At 52.5% G+C, this 22,125-nt stretch overlaps 1 protein-coding gene and 2 long non-coding RNA genes across 5 annotated transcripts; 2 read left to right on the top strand and 1 right to left on the bottom strand.

Moving 5' to 3' along the window:
• The first annotated feature begins 989 nt into the window (after positions 1-989).
• On the top strand, positions 990-5,112 carry LOC116092240. Of its 2 annotated transcripts, none has more exons than XR_004119168.1 (4): positions 990-1,132; positions 3,482-3,625; positions 4,517-4,624; positions 4,947-5,112. It is a non-coding gene; the product is annotated as an uncharacterized LOC116092240 (long non-coding RNA). The 2 variants fall into 2 exon arrangements; XR_004119169.1 differs by having other exon boundaries at positions 4,514-4,624.
• A 1,597-nt stretch (positions 5,113-6,709) lies between these two features.
• Positions 6,710-22,068, bottom strand: Chst1 (carbohydrate sulfotransferase 1). Of its 2 annotated transcripts, none has more exons than XM_031371088.1 (3): positions 21,329-22,068; positions 10,312-10,441; positions 6,710-8,824 (listed from the first exon to the last, which is right to left on the bottom strand). In XM_031371088.1, exon 3 carries the CDS (start codon positions 8,780-8,782, stop codon positions 7,547-7,549), a length of 1,236 nt encoding a protein of 411 aa, XP_031226948.1. In that variant the 5' UTR covers positions 8,783-8,824; positions 10,312-10,441; positions 21,329-22,068; the 3' UTR covers positions 6,710-7,546. The 2 variants fall into 2 exon arrangements, with proteins under 2 accessions (XP_031226948.1, XP_031226949.1); XM_031371089.1 differs by lacking the exon at positions 21,329-22,068 and adding an exon at positions 13,645-14,389.
• On the top strand, positions 14,738-20,037 carry LOC116090508. Its single transcript, XR_004118704.1, has 2 exons — positions 14,738-16,372; positions 19,838-20,037. It is a non-coding gene; the product is annotated as an uncharacterized LOC116090508 (long non-coding RNA).
• Positions 22,069-22,125: the final 57 nt, after the last annotated feature.

Here is a 22,125-nt window from a genome sequence, read left to right as displayed (position 1 = left end):
GTTTCCCTTGAGTCCTACAGTAAATAAATGGCAGAGACTAGACAGCAACCTAGAGCCTTAGGATCATAGTAGTTCCAGGAGGGGTGAGACTCAAATTCAGTAGAGCCAATGCTCTCATGAAGCCGTGGAAGCCCTGCCATGTCTTAGCAATTGTCGTGTGGGCCTTGGGAGGCAGGCTGCAGGATTGCAGGCCAGATAGGCCCTCAATGTGAGAGTGAGCTCCCTTTGTACATGCATTCATGAGCACACAGTGGCGGCAGCTGGACTTGCGTGAGTCCTGACCATGGCTAATTGTTCATGAGGCTTGGCTCTGGCCAACCTGTTCTGCAGTCTTCAGTACATTGCTGCTTGTGAGCCTTCTCTCTGGGTACAGGAAGGCTCTTCTTCCACATGTGAGATTTTCCAACCAGGAAAGGCATTCCGGCCTAGAGCGATCCATCCCCAGAGAGAGGTTTTCCTGCAGAGGGGGTAATCCAGGAAGGTGGGTCTGTTCTTGGACAATATCCTCTTCACTTATAGGAAGTGGGGTCCCTGTTGGGCTCCCCAGGATCTCATGTAATGTGTTTGTAACTAACAGGTGAGCAGGTAGGAACGCACAAACAGAGGAAGTGTGTGTGCTGCAAGAAAATACAGGATGCAGGCAGTGTTAGCTCCACAGCGTGAGGCCGGCCCGATTCTGGGGACAAGAGCAGGAAGTGACTCCTGCATGCCTCAGGATCTAAGCTTTCTGGAACAACACACAGACGTGGGTTCAGGGCCAGTCCTGTGTACATGGCACTGTGAGCATCATTTCCTGGCTAGGAAGAGGGACTTCCTTGGTCGGCAGGAAGCTGCCACTGGAGAAGGTTGACTCACAGGTGAGGGTGATTCTTAAAGTGTAAATCCAGACCATGCAGCAGTCACTGTTACTTAGGGTGTCAGCAAACACAACAAACATCAAGGCAGGTGATGACATCACAAGGGCACTGGAACTCTGATGTTGGTGTGCTGTGTGCCGACTAAGGATGTTGGGGAAGGATGTGGAACAAAGCCCAGCCTCCTAGCACATACCAGCAACCTCCTGGGAGGACCCAAGCTGCTCCAATCTCTCGGATCCTTGAGAGGCTTTGCCCACTCCATGTGAAGGCCCCAGGTGGGGCAAGCTCTTTTCTCAGCCTGGGGTCACCTGTTTCATTCATTCTTGTACTCGCTCAGCCAGTGTTTATTGGACACCCATTGTGCACTGGGTCCTGCTGTAAAAGGAGTGATTACAACTGCAGTAAACACAATAAAAGAGATGTGCATGGTGCTCTAAGGGCCTGTGATTGAGACATATAAGACAGAGAAGCAGCTATATAAGGGCCCATGATCGAGATAAATGAGCCGACCCGGTAAAAATCAAGGAAATGCTGATCAGTTATGTTGGGATCGAAAGAAGGAACAGACTTTAGCTAGGGAAAGGAACAGTAGTGGCTCAGGCATCAGGAGCAGCGTGTACAGACTCCGGCATGGAGCAGAGTCTATGCGTCTGTCAGATCTGTCCATGTAATCAGTTGTGCTGAAACTCAATATCTTAAAACCACAAACATGCTTTTTTGTCCTCAATACTGAGTCAGAAACCTGGCTAACCTCATGAGGCCAGCTGCCTTAACTCTCCCGACCAGACTGTGCGTTGCAGTATTAGCAGGTTCTTGAATTCCCCGGCCTGTGGTCTTAAACTCTCCAACAAGTTGCTCTGGAGCTTACCTCACACAGTAGAGGAGACAGCCTTGACGTTACCACCGTAGCTGTCCTTATTCTATTGACCAAAACAAGGCACTTGGCTAAACCCAAAGCAGGTGTGAACAGACACAGCTCGTGCCCACGGTTAGAGGGAGGAGGGTGTAAATGGGCGGCTGTGGTTGCAGAACGCTACCCCAGAGTGTTCAGGAGCTGAAATAAACACAGAGATAAGAGAGTGCAGCCTGAGAAGAACAGAGACTGGCATGTGCAGGGCTGCAGAGAATAGCGTGAGGATCTGGTCCTATTGTAAAAGTGAGAGATTTTCACACTTCAGTGCCGAGGCTTTGTTCATCCAAAACAAAAGTCTGCTGCAGAGCTGGGGCATGGCTGGATTAATAGTATGCTTGTCTAATGGGCATGTAGCCATGGTTTCAATCCCCAACTTCCCACAATACCAAGTATAATAACACATGCCCATAATCCCACCACTCAGGAGGTTGAGAATCAGAAATCAAAGTCATCCTTGGCTACCCATTGACTTTGAGGCCAGCCGGGACCACATGAGATTTGGGTCTGGGCAGGGACCCTTGTTGGTTAAACATCCCTGGTAAAGTACAAACTTTGCAAGCTTGAGATGAGAGTTGGGGCTGGTCCAGCCCACACCTCCCTGGTGCAGCTCATTCCATCATAACACCCCAGGCCTCCCACCCACACTGTGGCCTGTGCTTCTCCCCCAGCTGGGAGCAGCCCTCTCATGCTTAGCCCTTCCTTCCTAAGACCCAATTCAGGCACCACCACTCTAAAATGACCCTGACTTGACTAATCCCCAAGAACAAGGGCACGAAGAATGAGATCTTGAAGCTGAAGGGCAAGCCTATGGCCATCATGGCAAACTTCAGAATTCTAAGATTGAGTCAATGTGATATTCAACTTGGCCTGTGGATCAACCTGTGGGTTGCCTTTACTGTGGCCATGGTTTCACCTTCACTAGGCAGTGTTTCTTGAAAGAATGTCCATACCCCTGGAGCCTACATGCAAAAGAGTCAAATGCATGAATTCCTTCAGAAGTAAATAATCCCATCAGCAAAGAGCTTTTTCTAGAAAGCCCCAGGCAGCCTTGAATAAGCCTTCCATCATGACAGCGCTGAGAGATGACTTCTTCCAGCTGAGGGAATCCCTGGTATCTTCCAATTCCATTGGAAAGCCATTCACTGAAGGAGAGAGGCCACTGGCTCAGGTCTGTCAGAGGGGAGCTGTTTGGGGGCCTAGAGAGATGCCTCAGACTGGAAAGTGTTTGCTGTGCGAGCGCAAGGAGGGAGTTCAAATCTCAAAGCTCACATTTTAAAAAGCTAGGCAAGATGGTGCGTGTTTGTAATCCTGGCACTGGAGCTCACTGGACACCCAGCCTAGCCTCGTCAGTGAGCCCCAGGTCCCACGGAGAGACCCCGACTTACAAAACAAGGTGGGCAGCCCCTGATGAAACTCTGGCCTCCACACACAACTGCAACCGTGTATCTACATGAATACACTATGCACTTGTCTGCTTTACCAGGGAAAGGACCATACAGCAGTGGTCCTTATTAAAGCCAGCCTTCTCTGGTATTAATGGCCAACCGGGGACCACACAGGGTGCTGCACCACAACATCAACTGACTTAACTTCTTTCCATGTCCTGGATATAATCCTAAAAGCCAGAAAAGCCCAGGCCCGGCCCACCTGCCCTGGCAGACTTTTCCAAAACAGCTACTTGGCACTGATCATATTGTCTCCTCCTCTACAGGAGAAACCTGAGTCCCAAAGAGATCTGCCCTGGGATTATCAGCCCTTTTCACAGGACAAGCCAGTCACATGAAAGACCCATCTGGCTATGTCCACATGATCAGGAACAGAAGGCAGAAGGATGTAACTCTTGGACTGTGCTCATGTAAGTAGAGGTGTCTCTATGCCTTCCTTTCCCATTTTCCTCCTTTCTGCAACTTGGGAAGCCATTAGACCATACAGCCAAGGACAATGCCTTAGGAAAATGGAACTTGGCAACAAAGTAGGAGTCAGAGCCCCGTGATATCTGGGCACATGACTGAAGACACCAGCCAGACCTGTCTGGTGAGAGGAAATGGAAGCAAATAGGCTAGTTTGTCACCTCACACACCTTAGGGTGGTTACCACCAAAAAGGAGGAGGAGGGGAATATTTGAAGTGATTGAAACCTTGTGCTGTGTGCAATCTAAAGTAGTTCGGAGGCTGGAGAGATGGCTCCGTTGGTAAAAGGTTTGCAACGCAAGGATGAGAACCTGAGTTAAAAATCCCAACACCTGCCAGGCAGTGGTCGCACACACCTTTAATTCCACCACTTGGGAGGCAGAAGCAGGGGGATTTATGAGTTCGAGGCCAGCCTGTTCTACAGAGTGAGTTCCAGGACAGCCAGAGCTATACAGAAAAACCCTGTCTTGAAAAAAATATTCCAACACCCACGTAACCAGCCAGGTGTAGTCAGATGTAACCCCAGTGCTGCAAGTGAGGGAGACAGGAGAACTGATGTAGCTTGCTGGCTGCTGGCAATGAGCTCCTGGTTCAGGAAGAAACCCTGCCTCAAAGAAGTAGAGTGACAGAAAATACCTGACACCTTCCCCTGGCCACCTTGCACACATGCACACAGGTACACAACCCACACACAGAAATTTATGCACACACACAAAAATAATATGACCAATATGGAGAACAGATAAGACCTTAAAAGAATAAAGAATAATTGCCAGAGGACCCAGCAATTATGCCCTTGAGTGTACTCTTCTCATTACATTCATTATTCACAGCAGCTGAAACACGGATGTGACCCAAGACCCATTGAAGGATCAACAGCTAAATGAAATGCAGGATCCAATGGCCTTAAAAAGGAAGGATAGCTGATGTATTTATTGTACAAGGTGAGGAACCTTAAAGACATTATGCTTAGGGAAGTAAGTCAGTCACCAAGAGACATATGTTACATGATTCCATTTATATGTGGTACTCATGGTAGTCAGAAACATGTAGACAGAGATGGTTGCCAGGAGCTGTGGGAGAGATAGAGATAGGTTGTTTTGAAGAAACAGACTTTAGAGTTTTGCAAGATGAGGTTATGGAGGAGGATGGTGGTAATGCTTGCATACTATAGAAGTATTTAATGGGATGTGTACTTAAAAACAGTGAAGATGGAGGCTGGAGAGATGGTTCAGTGACTAATAAAAGCACTGGCTGTTCTTCCAGAGGACTGAAACTTAATTCCCAGCATGCACATGGAGGCTCACAACCAACCATAGCTTCCTGAGGATCCAACAACCTGTCTTCCCCAGGTACCAGATATGCACATAGTGCAGAGACATGAATGCAGCCAAAACAACACATACATAAAATGATAGTGGTAAGGCCTGAAGCCCAAGGTGTAAGTTTTTATGGTAAACTTGATGTTATGTAGCTGGGAGCTTAAAGATGGTGGCCTGGAAGGGGGTTGCAGGGGGTGGGGGGTTGTGGTCTACTGGGAGAATAATACTGGGCCACCTGATCTAACCAGGCAGATGGGACAGTTTCCCTTTGGTTAAATCATGGTAAAACATGCCATTTTTCACTCTAGGAAATTTTATGCTATGCATGTTTCTTGGGATAAGGACAAACTGTTTCTTTTTATTTTTTTTTGGTTTTTCGAGACAGGGTTTCTCTGTATAGCCCTGGCTGTCCTGGAGCTCACCCTGTAGACCAGGCTGGCCTCGAACTCAGAAATCCGCCTGCCTCTGCCTCTCAAGTGCTGGGATTAAAGGCGTGCGCCACCACGCCCGGCTCAAACTGTTTCTTAGGGTAAGGAATCAGGAAGTTTTTTAGAAGAGCCTGCTAGGTCATCAAGGAAAGGTGGAGAGTAAGCACAGAAGATACCCCATGGTGCGTGCACCAGGAAGCTTGGGTGGCTCCTAAGACAGCTTCCAGGCAGGTTAATAAGCAGCCCCTTCCCTGATCCACCTGCACACTGCATGTCCCTTCTCCCCAGCTTCCCTGGCCCCCAAAACCCTAACTAAAGGAGGAACCTCTGGTACAGGAAGGAGTGCTCCAGACCTTATTCTTCCCTCTGACCACTCTGAATCCCTTAGCCTCTTCTTAAATACTTTGAGCATCCTGACCAGAGGGTACCACCCACCTCAGCTGATAAGGGAACAAAGTTGAAAGCCCCAAGCCAGCATGGAGGGTGGCAGAAGGTCTGAAGGACAGGGGCTCCTAGAGGGAATGAAATGGGGGAATTGGAGGCTCCTGGGTGATGGGACAGTGGGGGTGATGTATCTGGGGAACATAAGATCAAGACAGAGACTTTATATGTATACAATTATCAAAGAACTTTAAAGGAGTAGTCTATTTTTTTTTTTAAATAAGATAGTTTTGAAAGGCAAGTGTTGCAGGATTTTCCCTGTTCACTTACATTAAAATATTAGTGCAGCAAGAGGCCTGTGATTGGACAGGGAAAAGGGAGGCAGAGCTAGGAGGGATAGAGAGCTACAGAGGAAGAGAGAAAAAGCAAGATGGAAGACAGACAGGAAGAAGATCTTCAACCAGCGTGGCTTTAAGTAGCCACAGGTAGTTATGACATCATAAAGGATAGAATAATCAAGATAGTTTGTCTAATCTAGGTGGGCAGATTTTGTTATCAATTGGTTCTGAAATTATTGAATTGGCATCTTGTGAATTGAGAACTTGTTGATATATAAATCCTGACTTGTTAATTATAAGCTTCTACAGTTTTGTTTCTACCAGGTTGCTGGGTGTTGTGGCAGCTGACTGTGGGGTGGACGGCCATTGCATGGGGCTGGTGTGGCAGCAAAGGGAACTCCAGAGCTCCGGCCCTACCAGAGAGTTGGTGGGCAGAGAGTAGCTGGTGGCTCTTTTTAAATATTTCCAGCAACAGGCAGATTTGCCATTTAATTCCCACTTTTCCTTCTTCCTGTTCTCTCCAAAGCCCATTGTTTACTATTCAGAAGACTTCCCCTAAATCACACTCAGGCAGTACTGCACATTTTTATTTACAGAAAACACAAATAAAGCATTTCAATTTTCATTTAGCAAACTGACCCACATTTTTTTGTCTTTTTTTTTTTTGGCACAAAGAAATATCACAGAGGGACCCCAAGATCAATCAGAAATTTCTAAGATTCATTAGCCATTACTGGTCTAGGGGTAGCCACAAGACTCAGACAGACAAGCTCACCACAAACCAAATAGAAAGAAAATAGTCCCAATTCACCTCACAGTAAAACCCTGCTCACCACCAGGCAAGGGTGCGCAGGAGGGACAGGTGCCCTGCTCCAGGGGAGGGAGCAGGGAGGGGGCTGGGATGGACCCTTTTCTTAAACTGGGGAGGTATGATCCCTTTGTGTCCATCCTCTTACCTTGAGAAGACAATTGCAAAAACTACCAGTTGTGTGCTAGGGTGCCTCTCGTCATGTGCCTGTGTGCACTTGTGGATGTGCGATTGGGTGCCTGTAAACATTGTCCCCATCCGCATAGAGACCCACCATCCTTGTGTCTAAATGGGGCGGGGGGGGCATAACCCCACATCACACTCCCTCTGCCCAGTGTTCCCCTCCAGAGACATAGTGCAAATTTCAGGGGCAAAGAGAGGCAGGAGAAGAGGGAGTGGGCAAGGGCAAAAAGGACGCACAGATGGTGTGGGAGAGGCAAAGGGGAGGGGAGTGGACAGGGAGTGGAAAGGACACACAGATAGGGTGGGAGAGGGAGGAGGGAGATAAGGCAACAGTTAAAAACCGCCCATAGTAGGTCCACGTAAGCAAAACCAGAGCCACCTGCCTCCCACTCCCACCACACCCAGGTCACAAAAAAGGGCGGAAGTCACGCTCCTCCACTAAGCTGATGGCCGGGTTCTTCAGCTCCTCCTCCGAGTTGGCCATCTTGTAGCCCAGCTGGGCCAGCACCTGCTGGCAGGCGTTCTGGGCAAAGGCCACGATGTCATAAGAGAGGCGGAAGCGCCACTTCTCAGCCGTGGCTGCAGAGTTGCGCACTGTGCCGTATTTGTGCTTGCCCAAAGTGGGGTCGCCCCTCGTATTGTTCTGGATCCAGCGTGCCACGTGACTGTCCAGCGGGATACCCAGGAATTCGTAGATCTCCTCTGTCTTCTTCATTGGATTTCTGGCCAGGTCCTCATAACGTACCAGCATGTACTTGCCCTTGAGCCAGGAGGGCCGCATGAGGCCAGTAGACACAGAGCTAGAGAAATCCTCACACACTGTGGTCAGCTGTGTCACGTCCAGGTTGTAAGGCTTCCTCCCTGTGCCGTACCAAAGCCGCCAGAGCCGGTAGGTGTCCCGGAAGGTCTCACTGCGAGAAGCCAAGATGCCACGAGGGTCTCGCACCAGCTGGATGACCTTGAGGTTCAACCTGGGGTCTTCCACTAGAGCCCGCAAGTCGTTCACCTCGGGCACCCGCACAGTCTTGATGGCCACATGGCTGCGCTCACGACAAGCCTCGGCTGCCAAGGTCAGGTTCAGCAAGCCGCACTTGCGCACACAGTCCCCCTCCTCCAGGATCAGGTCAGAGGACCCTGGAGGGTCACACACTGGACGGGAGCAGAGGACCCTGCTGGCCCCTCGGCGGAAGACCCTGTCGGTGGTGTGGTTGACTGGAGGTGGCTTGATGTAATTCTCCAGAAAGTAGAGATCACAGTCATAAAGGCTCCTCAGCAGGTCCCGGCTGGCACCTAGCATGACCCTGCGATCTGCGGGGCTCTTGCCCTGGGTGAACCGGGGGATGAGCGTGTTCTGGACGTGGTAAAGAGGCTCAAACAGGTAGAAGACATCCATGTGCTGGTTGAAGAGCTGGCCCACGAAGGATGAGCCACTGCGTGTGGTGGCCAGGATGAGGACGTGAGTCTTCCTGGAGAGGTTATAGGAGAAGGTGGGGCCCTCCTCACACAGCCGCTCTGCCATCCCAGTTTCTGTCAGCCCAGGGCAAGTATGGAAAGACTTGGCAGTGAATGTGCGGATGGCTGTGTACTGGATGGCAATGGAGGCCAGGGCGAGGAGGAGGACAGCCTTCCAGGAACATTGCATGGCTGGGCACCGTCATGGGGCTGCTGCTCCAAGGCACGGGGTCTGTGGGCACAAGACAGCCAAGGGTCAAGTGCCTCACACAGCCAAGAGCCACCATGGGATACAGGAAAATACCCAGCCCCCACCCAGTGTTCACACATCCCATGGGACCTACAAAGCCTACACTCAACTGTCATTTTCTTGGTGTCTCATGGGGGCTTCAGAGAGCTAAACAGGGCAGTGGTGGCGCATGCCTTTATTCCCAGCACTTGGAAGGCAGAAGCAGGTGGATCTCTGAGTTCAAGGCCAGCCTGGTCTACAGAGTGAGTTCCAGGGCAGCCAGGGTTACACAGAGAAACTCTGTCTCAAAAAAACAAAAAACAAAACAGAGAGCTAAACAGACAGAATCCCTGGACTCCTGAGAGCTAAGTGAATTGTGGTTGCAGGGACCTGCCGTGTTGAGCTCTGGTTTTCCTAGCCCAGTCTACTTGCTGTGCCAAAGCCCAACTCCCCAGTTTCCACACTTGGTGGGGGCAGGGGATGGCTCATACCACACCCCAACACTGCCTATGATCCCTGCTGGCATCTTCTAATCACACAGGCTGATACTCACCCTCACAGACAATGGTCTTTTTCTCTGTCCTCTACTTACCCTTAAAGGAAGGATACACACTAAATTCCCCTCCCCAGACACAAATCCAGGAGAGCAGAGACCCCCTGTGCCCCATGAATTCTGAGTTGACAGCAGAATCTAATTGGGCCAGAAACTGCCCATGGTGGACCATGGCCTTTCTACCTTGAAAATGAGGGAGCCCAGCTCCCTCCAGATGTAGACTACTAGGCCCCTGCAGTGTTGTAAGTCAACTGGCCTGGAGCAAGGGCAGGTCCCAGAGGCTACTGGGATGGATCTCTCTGCACAGGACTCAGGGCTTGTTTCTGGCTCCAAGCTACTCCTCCAGCCCTATGGTCCATAAAAGTGGAGGAGGGGCAGGGAGGGGCCACAGGAAAATGGGAAAGGGAAGGCTTTCCCTTGGGCTCATAGCATGCCCCAAGCTTCTTGCAAGGTAGCCCAAGGGATGCTGCCTCCGCCACCAGGTCCTGAGAGATGCCAGGGCTGCTTCCAGACTCAGTGCCAAGGAGCTTAATTAACACTTAGCAAAAAGGAGGACTACTGTAAAGTGGACCAGTGATTTGCACCTCAGCCCCATGGCCCAAAGGCTGCCGTGGAGCAAGTTGGCTTAGGCTCCAGTTCCCCTCTCCTTGCCCTTCTTCTGTGCCCCACAGTCTGCCCCCAGGCCACGAAACATGACTTTGCCTGCTCCCCGAATTGGCTGCTGTCTTGGGTCTCCAGCCAACCTATCATCACCCCTGAGCCATGAAGCCCCAACTTTCAAGCTGCAGCCTGTATATCCCACCCTTAACAAGCCATGATCCCTCTGACCATACCAGGGCTCCTATGGGCAGGAGCTGGCTAGCAATGTGTGCCCAAGTGTCTCCAGCGACAAGTCCAGGTGGGTTCTGTATTAGAAATGAGTGGAAACGGTCCTCACCTTCTGGAATTCAACTGGCCCTGTGATGGAGGTGGATCACCCCAGGCCTTCACGTGGAGAAGGTAGCTCCAAAGAGACAGCTGGGGACAGGGATCTTCTTCCAACCATGTGCAGTACACACAGCAGTTACCTGAAAGCCAGAGGCAAACTTTACCAAGTCCAAGTAAAACATCAAGGCCAGCACAACTTCAGGTAACACTAAGTGCTCGCACCAGGGCTAAGGCCTTTAGCCAAATAAGCAGATTCACTCTGTAAGCAGGTATAACCCACAGCACAGGCACCAGAGCCTACTGGGGCCTACGACCTGCTTCAACCCCCATCTGGAACCTGTATACCTCCCCTCTAAAACACAATTCTGTTCTTTATGCTTAAGCACACTTGGCCTTCAAACATGCACCAGATTCTGTCCCCGACCATCCACAAGTCAGCAAAGAGGGACTAGAATAGAAGCAGGTATGTTTGTGAGTTCTGAGACCCAGACTGCATGTTACCCTTTATGCCATGAGGTCCATGTGCTGGTTGGCTCGTGGCTGGTGTGTAAGCTCCTAGCTAGTGCGTAAGCTTATGGCTGGTATGTAAGCTTGCATCCTTTGTATACATCCCTCCCACAATCTGCTATGTGTCCTGGCTCCTCTAGGAGACAAGTGGATCCCCATCTCCCAAGCAAGCAAGAGCCGCCATTTATGGCACCCTGTCATCCCTTACAAACTGCTCTGGTGGGGCAGGGGCCCACTCCCATTGCTCAGATGGAGAATTTAAAGACCACTCCATGGCTCACATATGAGAAACATCAGGGGCCCAAGTCCTTCTGCATCAGGGTCAGACCCTTCACCATAGGCTCATCGTCCAAGGAAGAACATGGAGCTGAAGGCTTGCTTGCGTGGGGGTTCGGGGGGGAGCACAGGGCTTGGGCCAAAATAGCCATGTGTACTGATATTTGGGCTCTGAGAGTCCTATTTAAAGTGTGAAATGCCATATACCAAGTCACCACCAAGAGACAGTTAATAGAGGAAGCAGTACAATCCAGATCTTAGATTCTCTCAGTGTATTCAAAGTAACACCATGTGGACTACGCCCATCCTAACCCCTGTGGCAGAGGCCTCTGCCCTATGGAGGGAAGGCTGGGGGTAGTGGGGAGCCCCCTTTACTTTAATCCCAGGCCCCTAACAAGTGCCTCAGGAATACCAGCCCTCTTTCATCAGTTGTGACATCACTAAGCACAGCTGTGTTTCTTCGTAGGCATCTCCCTGCAGTCCAGACCAACAGGCACTAACCAAAAACTACAGATGAATTGATAACAAGGCAGCACTCCTTCGGGGCTCTCAGACTCCCTGTGTGAGTGGCCCACCCTCAAGCTCAGGTGCACAGCCCCCAAGCCTGACCTCAAGGTTAGGAGGTCAGCACTTTACAACCCACTTGGCAGAGGAAAAAGTTGACGCTCCTCGGTTACAACAGTTTTTCCAAGTTCATGCCCCAAGAAGCAGGGAGAGACAAGATCCCAGCCCAGGCTAGGGGCTCTCAAAGTCATGTTCAAATCCCTTGGTTGGATGTACTCCTGGCCCATCTCGTTTCATTCCCTTTGGTTTGCATCAAGACAGGTTTCTTTGGCCCTTAGGCCTGCAATTCCAACTCTAACGACAACACACTGAGTTTTTCTTCAGAGGAGAGACCTCCATCTTGCCCAGATGGGAACAGATGGTTCAAGCTCTTTTTCTCAATTTCCCTTCCCACCCCACTTGAAGAAACTCAAAGCCAGGCCTAAGGTGAGGTGACTCTTCAAGGTTCAGCATGTCCACTGTGGCCACAAGCTTGGAGCCCAGCTGAGGGCCATGTTCCTGCCTTCCAGGAGGGCAAATCCAGAGCATGAGAACAGGAAGGAGGATGTTAGAGCCCCCTGAAAGTGCTCTGCTCTCCTGCCAGCCTGGCACAGCCAAGCCTAGAGCCGGCCAACGGTCCTTGGTATGCTGGAGGCATCTGCCCTGGAAACCAAAGGCCCTGGGGCCAGGTCCTGTTGTTCCCAGGCAAACTCTGGCCTCTGCAAGAGATTTCTCAATGCCCTGGTCCTCCAAGTCAGACTTGGGGGCCCACAACCCTTCCTGGGTTTCCAGTAGCTTCTGTTATGGCCTCCCTCATTGCTGGATCAAACCTTAGGCACAGGAGCCCAGAATCCCACCTTTTTGTTAGAGGACCTGGTGGCCAGCCTGGAGATGGCTCAGACTGCAGCTTTGTGGTCAGGTTGGGAGTGGAGAATGCTGTACAGGGAAGCTCTAATTTGCAGCTAAGCGCTCAAGCCTGCATGTCAGAGGCTAAGCACCAGTTGGGCCTGAGCTTCACTTCTGCTGTCTATAAAGGTAGCCTAACCAGAGCATTGTTTGTAACTGACCTGAAGCATTTACTCACGCCCAACATTAGGATGAGATTCTGCTTTGTGTTTGACAAGTGACCTCCGACACCAGCCCCATGGAACCACCCAGCTCCATTGTTTTCCTGCTGGGGACCATGCCTAGATTTTTGAATTTTGCTTTGTGTCTTAGAGAAGCACCTCAGAACTAGTTACCTGTACCCTTAGAGTCTGCTCTAACAAAGCCCACTCCTCCTCTTTCCCAAACTACTTGCCAGGGCTAGAATTTTCTGTGCTAGGCTGTTGCTATGGTATTTCTGCTTCCCTCCAGTGGCCAGAACTGGTAGCACAGCCTCCTAGCTCTCGTCTAGCTCTCGTCATTGTCTTCTTACGGTGTGAGGGATTCAGGGCTAACGGGAAGCCAAAGGTGCCAAGGCGGGTGGAAGTATGATGTCACAGATTGCAGTGGAGAGAAATGTGGCTTCTGAGCCACGGAGACACTCTTCCTCAGCTGCACACCCAGAGGCAAGCAGCAATAGGCAGTCTGGCTTTACCCCTGCAGGGCCCTCACGCCGGCCAGGCTGAAGCAGCAGTGTTAAACAGACCACCACTAACAGGAGTGGCTTACAGCTTCTGCCTAGATGAGTGACACTGGGTTAAGACCTATACCTCTTTGTGCCTGGGGTTTTCCTCCAAAACAGTAACAAAGACCTCTCTGCCTTTGGAAGGATTCGCCCCATGTTCAGGGCCAGTTTTGGCTAAGTCCACACCAGACAGAGGGAACCCCCTGTGGACTGTGGGTAAACTCAAAGTCACCCTCCAGAAGAAATCAGTGCTCCTGTGTTTCTGCCATGCCCCACCAACCACCAGCCCCAGTCTGAGTCCCCATCTAACACTGTCCTCATAGCCCAAGGACCCAAGGGCTCTGCCCTTCACCAAGTCCCTCTTGCCACCATATAGGAATCTCAGCAAACCACAGTGAGGCAGTTTACCTTTCCTGTCCCACAGGCTCCTTGGAAACACAGTCCATCTTCCCAGAAAACGCTTCTTGTGCCCAGTTTTGAATCGCTTTGAAGCTCCTGATGGGAGCTCTACTCCACAGAACACTGGGGTCCCTCGTTCCTGACGCTACCACCCTGGGGCTGTCTTTCTGACTGAGGCAGAGGATGCTTATGGAAAGGAACCAAAAGCAAACAAACAAAACCACGTCAAGGAAAACCACAAAGCATATGTGTTCAGCTGTGCTGTATGCCAGGGCACACAATACATGAACGGCGTGTGACTGCCTGGGAGGAGGGGACCCAAGAGCCTACACAGTTTGTGATGAGCTTTAAGTTTATTATCTGTGGAGACACGATGACCTTGTCCCCATGGAAGAGCTGGAGAGGTGTCTGAGGACAGGGTTGGTAACTAAAAGCCATCCCTGTCACCTCAACCCAGCCTTGAGGCTTTCTTCTTCGCCCCATCCCTGTCAACCCATCCTTGAGGCTTTCTTCTTCACCCCAATGACACTGCTTATCAGCCTTTCTCCTCCTTAACTTTCAGCACTTCTGGTCAAGACTTCCTTGTCCTAGCAGCAAGCATTGGCCCTGCTCAGGTAGACTGTGGTTGGCTGGAGGCTGCTGAGGTTGGACAGAACCTGCAGCAAGCAGGGCCTCAGAGGGAGCTGGGAGTTCTGCAGGGAGTGGCTGAGGCTAAGCTTGCATAAGTGACTTCTTTCTTCAAAATGCTCTTAAAGCAGCGGGGGGGGGGGGGGGGGGGGGGGGGGGGGCAGGGAACGGAGAGCCAGGGGAACATGAAGCTGAATATCCCTTACCTGAGCAAAGCCAGAACACAGGGATTCCAAGGCTCCAGCATGAGGTGGGGGCATCCAAGCAGGGGACAGAGGATTTGGGCTGGGTGCTAACCTTGGGAAACTACTTGTTTTAACCTGTTTAGCCAGCCCTGATCCACCCACCACCAATGTTTGTTTAGTTAAAGGTTAAAGAAATAGATCTGCCAGGGGATTTTATCCTCTCAAGGAAAACTTTGTCATGAAAATGAGACAACAAGAAAACAGGATTGTGAAAGTCTAAAAGAAGGGGCTGGGCCAGCTCTCAATGCAAATGTGTGGGCTTATGGGATAGAGCTTCCTGGCAGCCAATGAGAAAAAGGAAATAACTCGGTTACATGCTTCACAAGATCTAAGAGTTAACAGTAAAGCATATGATCAGAAGACACCTGGCTGATAGAGGCTGGGATCACAAGATCTCCCAAGAGGAGATCCAAAGCCACACAGCACCATGAACCCAAGATCCCACACCTCACAAAACCCAAAGACCAGTTTCCTAGGGCTACGTGTTGGAGCAGCCTTCAGAATTAGCAGTCTGAAGAAAGAGTGACCATGCAGGGATGGTGACCAGGCCTAGGCCACAACAACCCTCAGGAAAGGTTCACAGGTGTGGCGTAAGTCCCACCCGCAGGGCCCTCAGCTTTAGGGGAAGGAAGCAACTTCTGTCAGGTGTCTGATGGCCTGGGAGCAAAGCCTGCTGTGGAGTGAGTGACTGTCCTCCTGTGCTGACACAAGGGCCTATTGTACAGGAACCTGAGAGGAGAGATGAGTCAGAAGGCTGGTCCCTGTCTCAGCCAGGCCAGCCTGTGGGAGGCGGAACTACTGCCCAGCACTAGACGGAAAGGCCCTGGTTTCCTGTCCCTCCCCAACTCCTCAGCCCAGCCACAGCCCTTCCAGTCAGAAGAGTACTGAGGCCCCACCCATTGGATCCCAGCTTGGACTGGGCTTCAGTCATCCTCCCAAATTCACAGATGATAAAATATCAACAGGAGCCTGAGTACCCGCAGCCATCGCCCAGCTGCCATCTGGCAGAGAGACGACCTGTTCCTTCGTCCTTAGAGCCTGGTCTCCAGCCACCTGCATGAGGCCCAGCTGCCCTGTGTGTGTGCAAGAGATGGGGTTGGGACAGTAAGAAGAGGATGGGGCACCAGGGATCACCTGAGTCTTGAGGCTCAGGTGGGATGGAACCGACCCAGAAATGACTATGAAACTGAACACCACAAAGAGTGGTGCTCCCTAATGAGGAGCAGAAAGGCCCAAACAAGTGGAAAGCAAATCCAGCAAAACACCAGCTAGTCTACACTGAGGCGAGGATACCCATTCAACTGCAATGACCCAAACCCTGGTGGCAACCACAGAGCTTAAGCTCCAGGCCACACCTAAGAACAACCAGGACACCAGAGGGCAGATACAGTGAGCACCAAGCACTGGAACCAATGAAGTCGCCCCAGATAGGCTAGAGATGCTCATGACCTGACTATCCACCCTCAGCCCATTATCTACTGACAAAATCAGATTCTGGTGGTGTCGCCCCGCTGGGGACAGGCTGCCTGTGGCTTCCAGCCCTGGTATGTAAATAGACCTGGCTCTCTCAGTGCCTCCCAGGATTCACCCTTTCCTATTGAATGACAAGAACAAAGATGACCACAAGAGGATGTGTCCCTGTTACCTTCTCTACTCCAACTTTAGGCTCTGGTAAGAGTTACGACCTAGAAGTTATGGCCCAGGAATGTAGCAATAGTCTGCAGGCATAGATCATCAGAGAATGACTTGCTGACTACAAAGTGTGGACTGAATGGCAGGGCTTAGGCTCAAGGCCTGGAGAGTCAACCTCGCCCCCGGAGCTAGTACCAAAGACATGCCAGCTTGTCTCATTTGCTGCCTCTCAGGTAAGACCTAGGGAGCATCGCACTCTAGCCATGCTCTTGACAGGAGGAATGAGCATCTCTGGGCCCTATGAGCAAAGACATCTAGAGTGAGGTGTAATGTAGCTGTTCTCCTAGAGTTCAGAACCGTGATGTGGCTGCCACGCATCACCTCAGGAGACCTACTGCAAGCTCTGAGTGCAGCCACGGCTGTGTCCTCTTCATGAGTAAGACTTAGGTTATATAATGGGCCAGAGATCTATCTTAGCAAGGAAAGGTTGACTGCCAATGAGCCTGGTGTTCAGAGTTTACCCACACAGTAGAAGAACCACCCACAAGCTATCCTCTGACCTCCTCCCAGGTGCTGCGACATCCACACATCCACATGCGTACACACATAATCAAATAGCATGTAATTCCAATTCCCTCTTTAAAGAAAGGACACTTAGATGGAGGGATCACACAACTCACAAGTAGCAGAGTGTGGTGGGGGAGGTTCCCCAGTCTCCGAGCTTGCCTGTATGCCTCCCTTCCCTTTCCCTCCGGCAAAATGTAGAAACTCCTACTTAAGTTTTCCTGATCCTGCTGATCCATAGGCCACACCTGAGCAATGCAGGAGGGTGGAAGGCAGAACCCTAAGTCTTAGGCAGCCTGACCCTCTCTGAGCCTGGCACACAGGAAGGGAAGGACACCCAATTCACGGGACTCAACAGAATCCAGTACAGTGAGTTCTCACCTGCCTGCCATTTTTTCTATCCTGAAGAATCCTTTAAAAAAATAGCTCCAGGGATCCTTTCCCACCCCCAACGATGATTTCGAGCTTGGGGTACCTGCTCACTCATAAGTCACAAATAAATCACAGGCACCCCAGGGACTCCAGAGGAAAGCAGGCCCTTCCTTGCCTTCCTCCCCATCCCTGTGAAGGAGGCCGTGCTCCCAGCAGTTCCCAGCTCCTGGCCAGCCTTCCAGCTCTCGTCAAAGAACAAACACAAAGAGAGAATCTCTAAACATTTAGAAAACTCGGGAACCCTGTGCCCCCACACGGCACCATGGGGATTTATAGAGAACAAATCATGCCTGACAAACTTGATAGCTTTCTTGATAGAATTACAAGGCTGGTAGATGAAGGAAATGCAGGCAGAGTAATATATCTTGATTTTTAGCAAAGCATTTGATACAGCGCCTTGAGTAATCTTACAAAATTAATTCAAACAGACTTGGCCCTCAGCTCTTGTTATAGGGCCTAAAGACAGGAGGGGGCATGTCCCAAGAGTCCTGAGTGGAGGAGGCAAGGCCACGGGCAAGGGCTGGAAGGCAGAGTCTGGGAGTGGGGGCAGGGCTGCCCAGCCTGTGCCAGACCAGATCTTATCTAACATCTTCATTAATGATCCTGAGAGAGGGAGTAAACAGTCCGTTAATGAAATTTGCAGAGGATATTAAATTGTAAGATGTTGTGAACACCAATGAGGACAGCAAAGTGGTCTAGGGAGACCCAAGACAGAGACCCTGATAGCTGGCGGGGATGGGCTGGGGTAGGGGTGGAAGCAGTTACAAGCTTCTTGGAGAGCTGAATGGGGGAAGAGCCCCCTCTGCACTCACCGTCCCCAACACCACCACCACCACCCCTCCCGGCTGTGCAGCTGAGGAGAGGTCACAGCTAGCTTAGGCCCTGGCCTGGCTGAGCGGGCAAACCCCAGGAATCCTATTTTTGGCATCTGTAAAATAGAAGAGCCAGCAGATAACTCCCTTGCAGCTGAGATAGCTGGTAGGGGTGGGTGGAGGGAGTTTAGGGAAATTTGAGGCAGAATTCCATCTTTTAAGAGTGGGCCCTTGCAAGCCATGGGGGTGCTACGGTGAGAAGGGTCCTGGGGAGGAGACTCTGCATGTATGTTGCTGTCAGCCAGAATCTTCCTAATGTGTCATTGGCAGCCTGAATCTTCCTAGGCCATGCTTCCAACCCACTATACTCCCCGATGCTGCTGGAGTTGGTACTGTTAGAATAAACCTCTCCCTGCCCCACCCGCTAGGCAATGGAGGCTCCAACCTAAGGACTGTGCTCTGGAGTCCTGATTCTCATAACCTGACGGGACAGCCTCCCCAGGATTGGGGGACTGGGACTGAGCTATTCTCTCTGCCATGGCGCTCCCTTCTGCCTATATATCTTTCAGTCCTAAGCCCCAAGGAGCTCAGCAACCAACCCTCCCTCGGGATGCTGAGGCAAAGCCATGTGGCCTTGGAAGGCTTCTTCTTTAAAGATTCCTGGGCAGGTAGAGTCTCAAATAAGAGCCAGGGCTGCAGAGTACCCAGGCTGAACAATCCTAAATAAATCTCTACGGGATGAACCAAGTGGCTGGCTCCCAGCAGGAGTGCCAGGGCTACAGAAGACCACTTTCCCCAAGCAGGCCAGTCCAGACAGACTTCAGACTGCCGGCTGGGATACAGGGGAGGGAGCCAGGTGAGCCCCGTCCCCATTAGATAAGTAACCACAGGACACTCTCCCAGCACACTCTGTGGTTTTGTTATGTGCTCCACATTAATGAACTTGACCTTCAGGGGTCTATTAGGTGAGGATTCTTGCAACACTCAGTTTACAAAGACCACTGAGAGGTCACCAGCAGCTTGGGAACCTACCCAGAAGATCCATGGAGGTGTCAGTTGCCTCCTGTAAGTGGCCCCCGAGGGAGAATCCCTTGTATGCAGGTGGAGAGAAGCAGCTTCCCCTTATAGGCCAGAACCTTCCTTGTTCCTCTGTCTTTCCCACCAAAGGGAGCTGGTCCAGTTCCATCACACTTGTGGAGCCTGATTTTACTATATATTTCCCTCCTCCCTCCCAATGCCTCGCTACATTGAGTCCTCTGAACAAGTCTGTTTCCATGGAAACCATACAGTGACTCAGGGCTTCAAGACCTTCTCTGAACCAAATTATGACTATCAAATGCTCCCTCCTCACACCGATTCAGACTCCCAACCAATGTAAAAGGATGGGGCACAGCAGATGGGCAAGAGGGGCCTGGGGTCCCGGGGGTGCGGGGGAGGGGTGCACAAACCAGGCCTGACACCCAGGGCTCTAGCAGACTCAGTGGAACAAAGCTAGGTCCCTTCTCCAGTGCAGCCTGACTTACTCCCTGCACTAGCACCCCCAATGCCACCCTCCCTTTGGGAGAGGGCACAGGGAATCTAAACGCACACCTTGAATCAGAGCCTGCACTGAGCAGATGTGACATGGGGGCCAGGGTAGGAGGAGGTAGGCTAACTTAGGATGCTCAGAAGGAAACATCAACCCAAAGCTTCACAAACCACTCACTCAGCAAAGAGGGAAATTTGGATTTGGAGTTGGGGAAGGGGTGGGGTGAGGGGGTTCTGCTCTGAGATGAAGAAGCAAGGTGTTAGGGGAAGGAGAGGGGGGGAGTGATCTCAAAGCTCCAGCAATATTGGGAGGATAATCAGCAATGGCTTCCTCTCACTTGCACACCTCTCCTTTCCCCACAGATACCGTGACCTGGACGGTATCGCCACCTGGACTGGTCTCGAGCCAACCCCCCCACCAAGATCAGGGACGACCAGCAAGCAATGAAAGTTTGTAGCTCCTGCAGGGGTCCAAGACCCAAGGGCATATCCACCCCCTCCTTTCCTCACCAGTTCCCTACAGACCCAAGAGGGCTGGGGAATAGACCAGGTTGGAAGCTTGATACCTCCCTGGTGAATCCAGAGTGTGAGTCATGACGATAGAAGCACTTTGAAAAAGAAACAGGGTCATCGCAATGCCTGGAAGTGTGGCAGCTACTGGGGACTTGAGCCTGGGAACTGCCTGCCAGGTAAGATCTCTTTGTGAGACAGCCTCGCCCCATCTAAGGAGCTAAGAAACCCGGGAAAGTATCCCCCTGGTCTAGGAGCCCATCTCAATTTGCCTCGTACATCCACTAGAATCTTTGGCTTTCCCAAGCCGCTCCTGGTTCCCTGCCCAGCCAGGATGGGGCTCCCGGCCTCCTGCCACCATCATAGGTCTCCTCTGTCCCTAGGATCTTGAAGATAGTGGGCTGAATTCCTGTCACTGGACATGCACCTCCCCCGGTCCCAGCCTCAACCTCTCAGCGGTCAGCTATAACATCCCTGGTACCTGGACCCCAAAAGCCTCTTGCTTAAAAGGTTGTTCAGCCCACCAGGAAGCGGGTACTAGGAATGTAATCCTGAAAAGGGGCAGACGTGGAGTAGGGAGAGGTGACATGGTGAGGTACTTGAAATCAAGCCCAGTGTCCTCCTAGCAGGACCCTGAGGTCTTACCTTCCTTCCTCAGATAGCGTGGCCTTTTAACCCATGGATTCCAGCTAGGGCCACTGTCTATTGTTACTGTAAAGTCAAACACTGTGTCCCTCCCTGGACCCTGAGAGAAGCTGACCACCCCATATCCTACTCAGAGAGGAGCTAGGATTGTTTTGGCCTCGCGTGGAGGGCTCTGCACCGTCAGGCGGCCCCAGTCTTTTAAGGGCCCAGCCCATCACCAGCATAGGAGAAGCCGGTACAAGACCGAGGCCAGAAGCAAGAAGCCGGGACAGCGCTTTGCCTCAGGGTGTAAGCCTGGTTTGGAAAGTTAAGAGGAGGCACGGGAACCTCAGGGTCTCTGGCAGCCTCGGCTGCTCTCACCTAGCAGGCTGTTACATGATCAGCCCAGAGCAGACACCCGAGCAAGCGCGTACTGCAGCAGAAAGGGAGCCCCGGGCTGGGCTGACGTTTATCCCAAGTTTACTGCCCTCACCAGAGGAGGAGGTCAGGGGCGATCACGGTGCTCCCGGGAGGGCTACCAGCCCCAGCCAGCCCCTCCCAGCGCCCAGCACTCTGCGGTCCCCCGCCACCGCCTCCGCGCACCGCCGGGAGACACCGGCCCCTAGCTAGGGGCGTCTCCCGCCGCGCCCGCGCCCCTCCCGACTGCTGCGGTGAAGTCCGCTCCCGCCTGCCCCGGGGCCCGGGGGACCCGGCCGATACCTGGTGGCGGGCGCGCCGGGAGCCGCTGCAGCGTCCTGCGCTGGCTCCATCCTCAGTCTGGAGTCAGGCTCGCCGGGGACCCGCGGGTGGCGGTGGCAGTGGCGGCGGCATCCTCCTCCTCCCGCGCCCTGCTCCTCCGCCTCCCTCCTCCCAAGCCTTTTCCTCCGCCTCCGCGCGTCCCTCACGGGCCCCTCTCCATGGCCCGGGGGCGCTAGCCCCGGGTGGCTCGCTCAGCACAGTGCCTTTTCCTGAGCAGAGAAAGAGAGAGAGAGAGTGATCGTGGGCTAGAGGGGCTCAGGGCCAGGCCCCGGGACCCTGAGCACTGCAGCCCCAGGCTCCAGAGGACAGCAGCAGCCTCGGAGGCCGGAGCCTCACGGAGTACCCTCCTCTCGTCTCGGAGCCGAAAGCGGCGGTGGTTGCTTCAGCGCGGAGCTAGCGGGTGGCAGGCGCTGCGGTCCCGGCTCCACCCCCAGCGCCGCCCGCCCCCTCTCCGCCCGACCCCGTCAGCGCGCGCCCTCCCGCTCCCCCCTCCCCGCCCCGCGCAGCCCAGGCCGGGAGCTCCGGGACACCCCCACTGGCAGGGCTCCGGAGCCAACCCACCGGCGGGCCGAGGCAGCCACGCCCACCCCCAAGTTGAGGAGGCCAAGCGGCAGCATCACGGGTACCTCTTGGCCTGCCCTCTCCCCTATATCCCCACTAGCGAAGGCATGGCTCTATCTATGCAGCCAAAGCCTCTGGATACCCAAGTCTGACTACAGCCCCAATCTGACCCTGGCTCCTTTCCCCAGCCAGGGCAA

Source organism: Mastomys coucha, unplaced genomic scaffold (assembly GCF_008632895.1).
Source record: "Mastomys coucha isolate ucsf_1 unplaced genomic scaffold, UCSF_Mcou_1 pScaffold15, whole genome shotgun sequence".
NCBI classification, from domain to species: Eukaryota; Metazoa; Chordata; class Mammalia; order Rodentia; family Muridae; genus Mastomys; species Mastomys coucha.
The sequence above is the reverse complement of the archived record's forward strand: the minus strand, read 5'-3'. Positions and strand labels throughout refer to the sequence as shown.

What these genes read in the sequence shown, in the direction of transcription:
- Chst1 (XM_031371088.1), bottom strand. Translation starts at nt 8,782, where the DNA reads ATGCAATGTTCCTGGAAGGCTGTCCTCCTCCTCGCCCTGGCCTCCATT.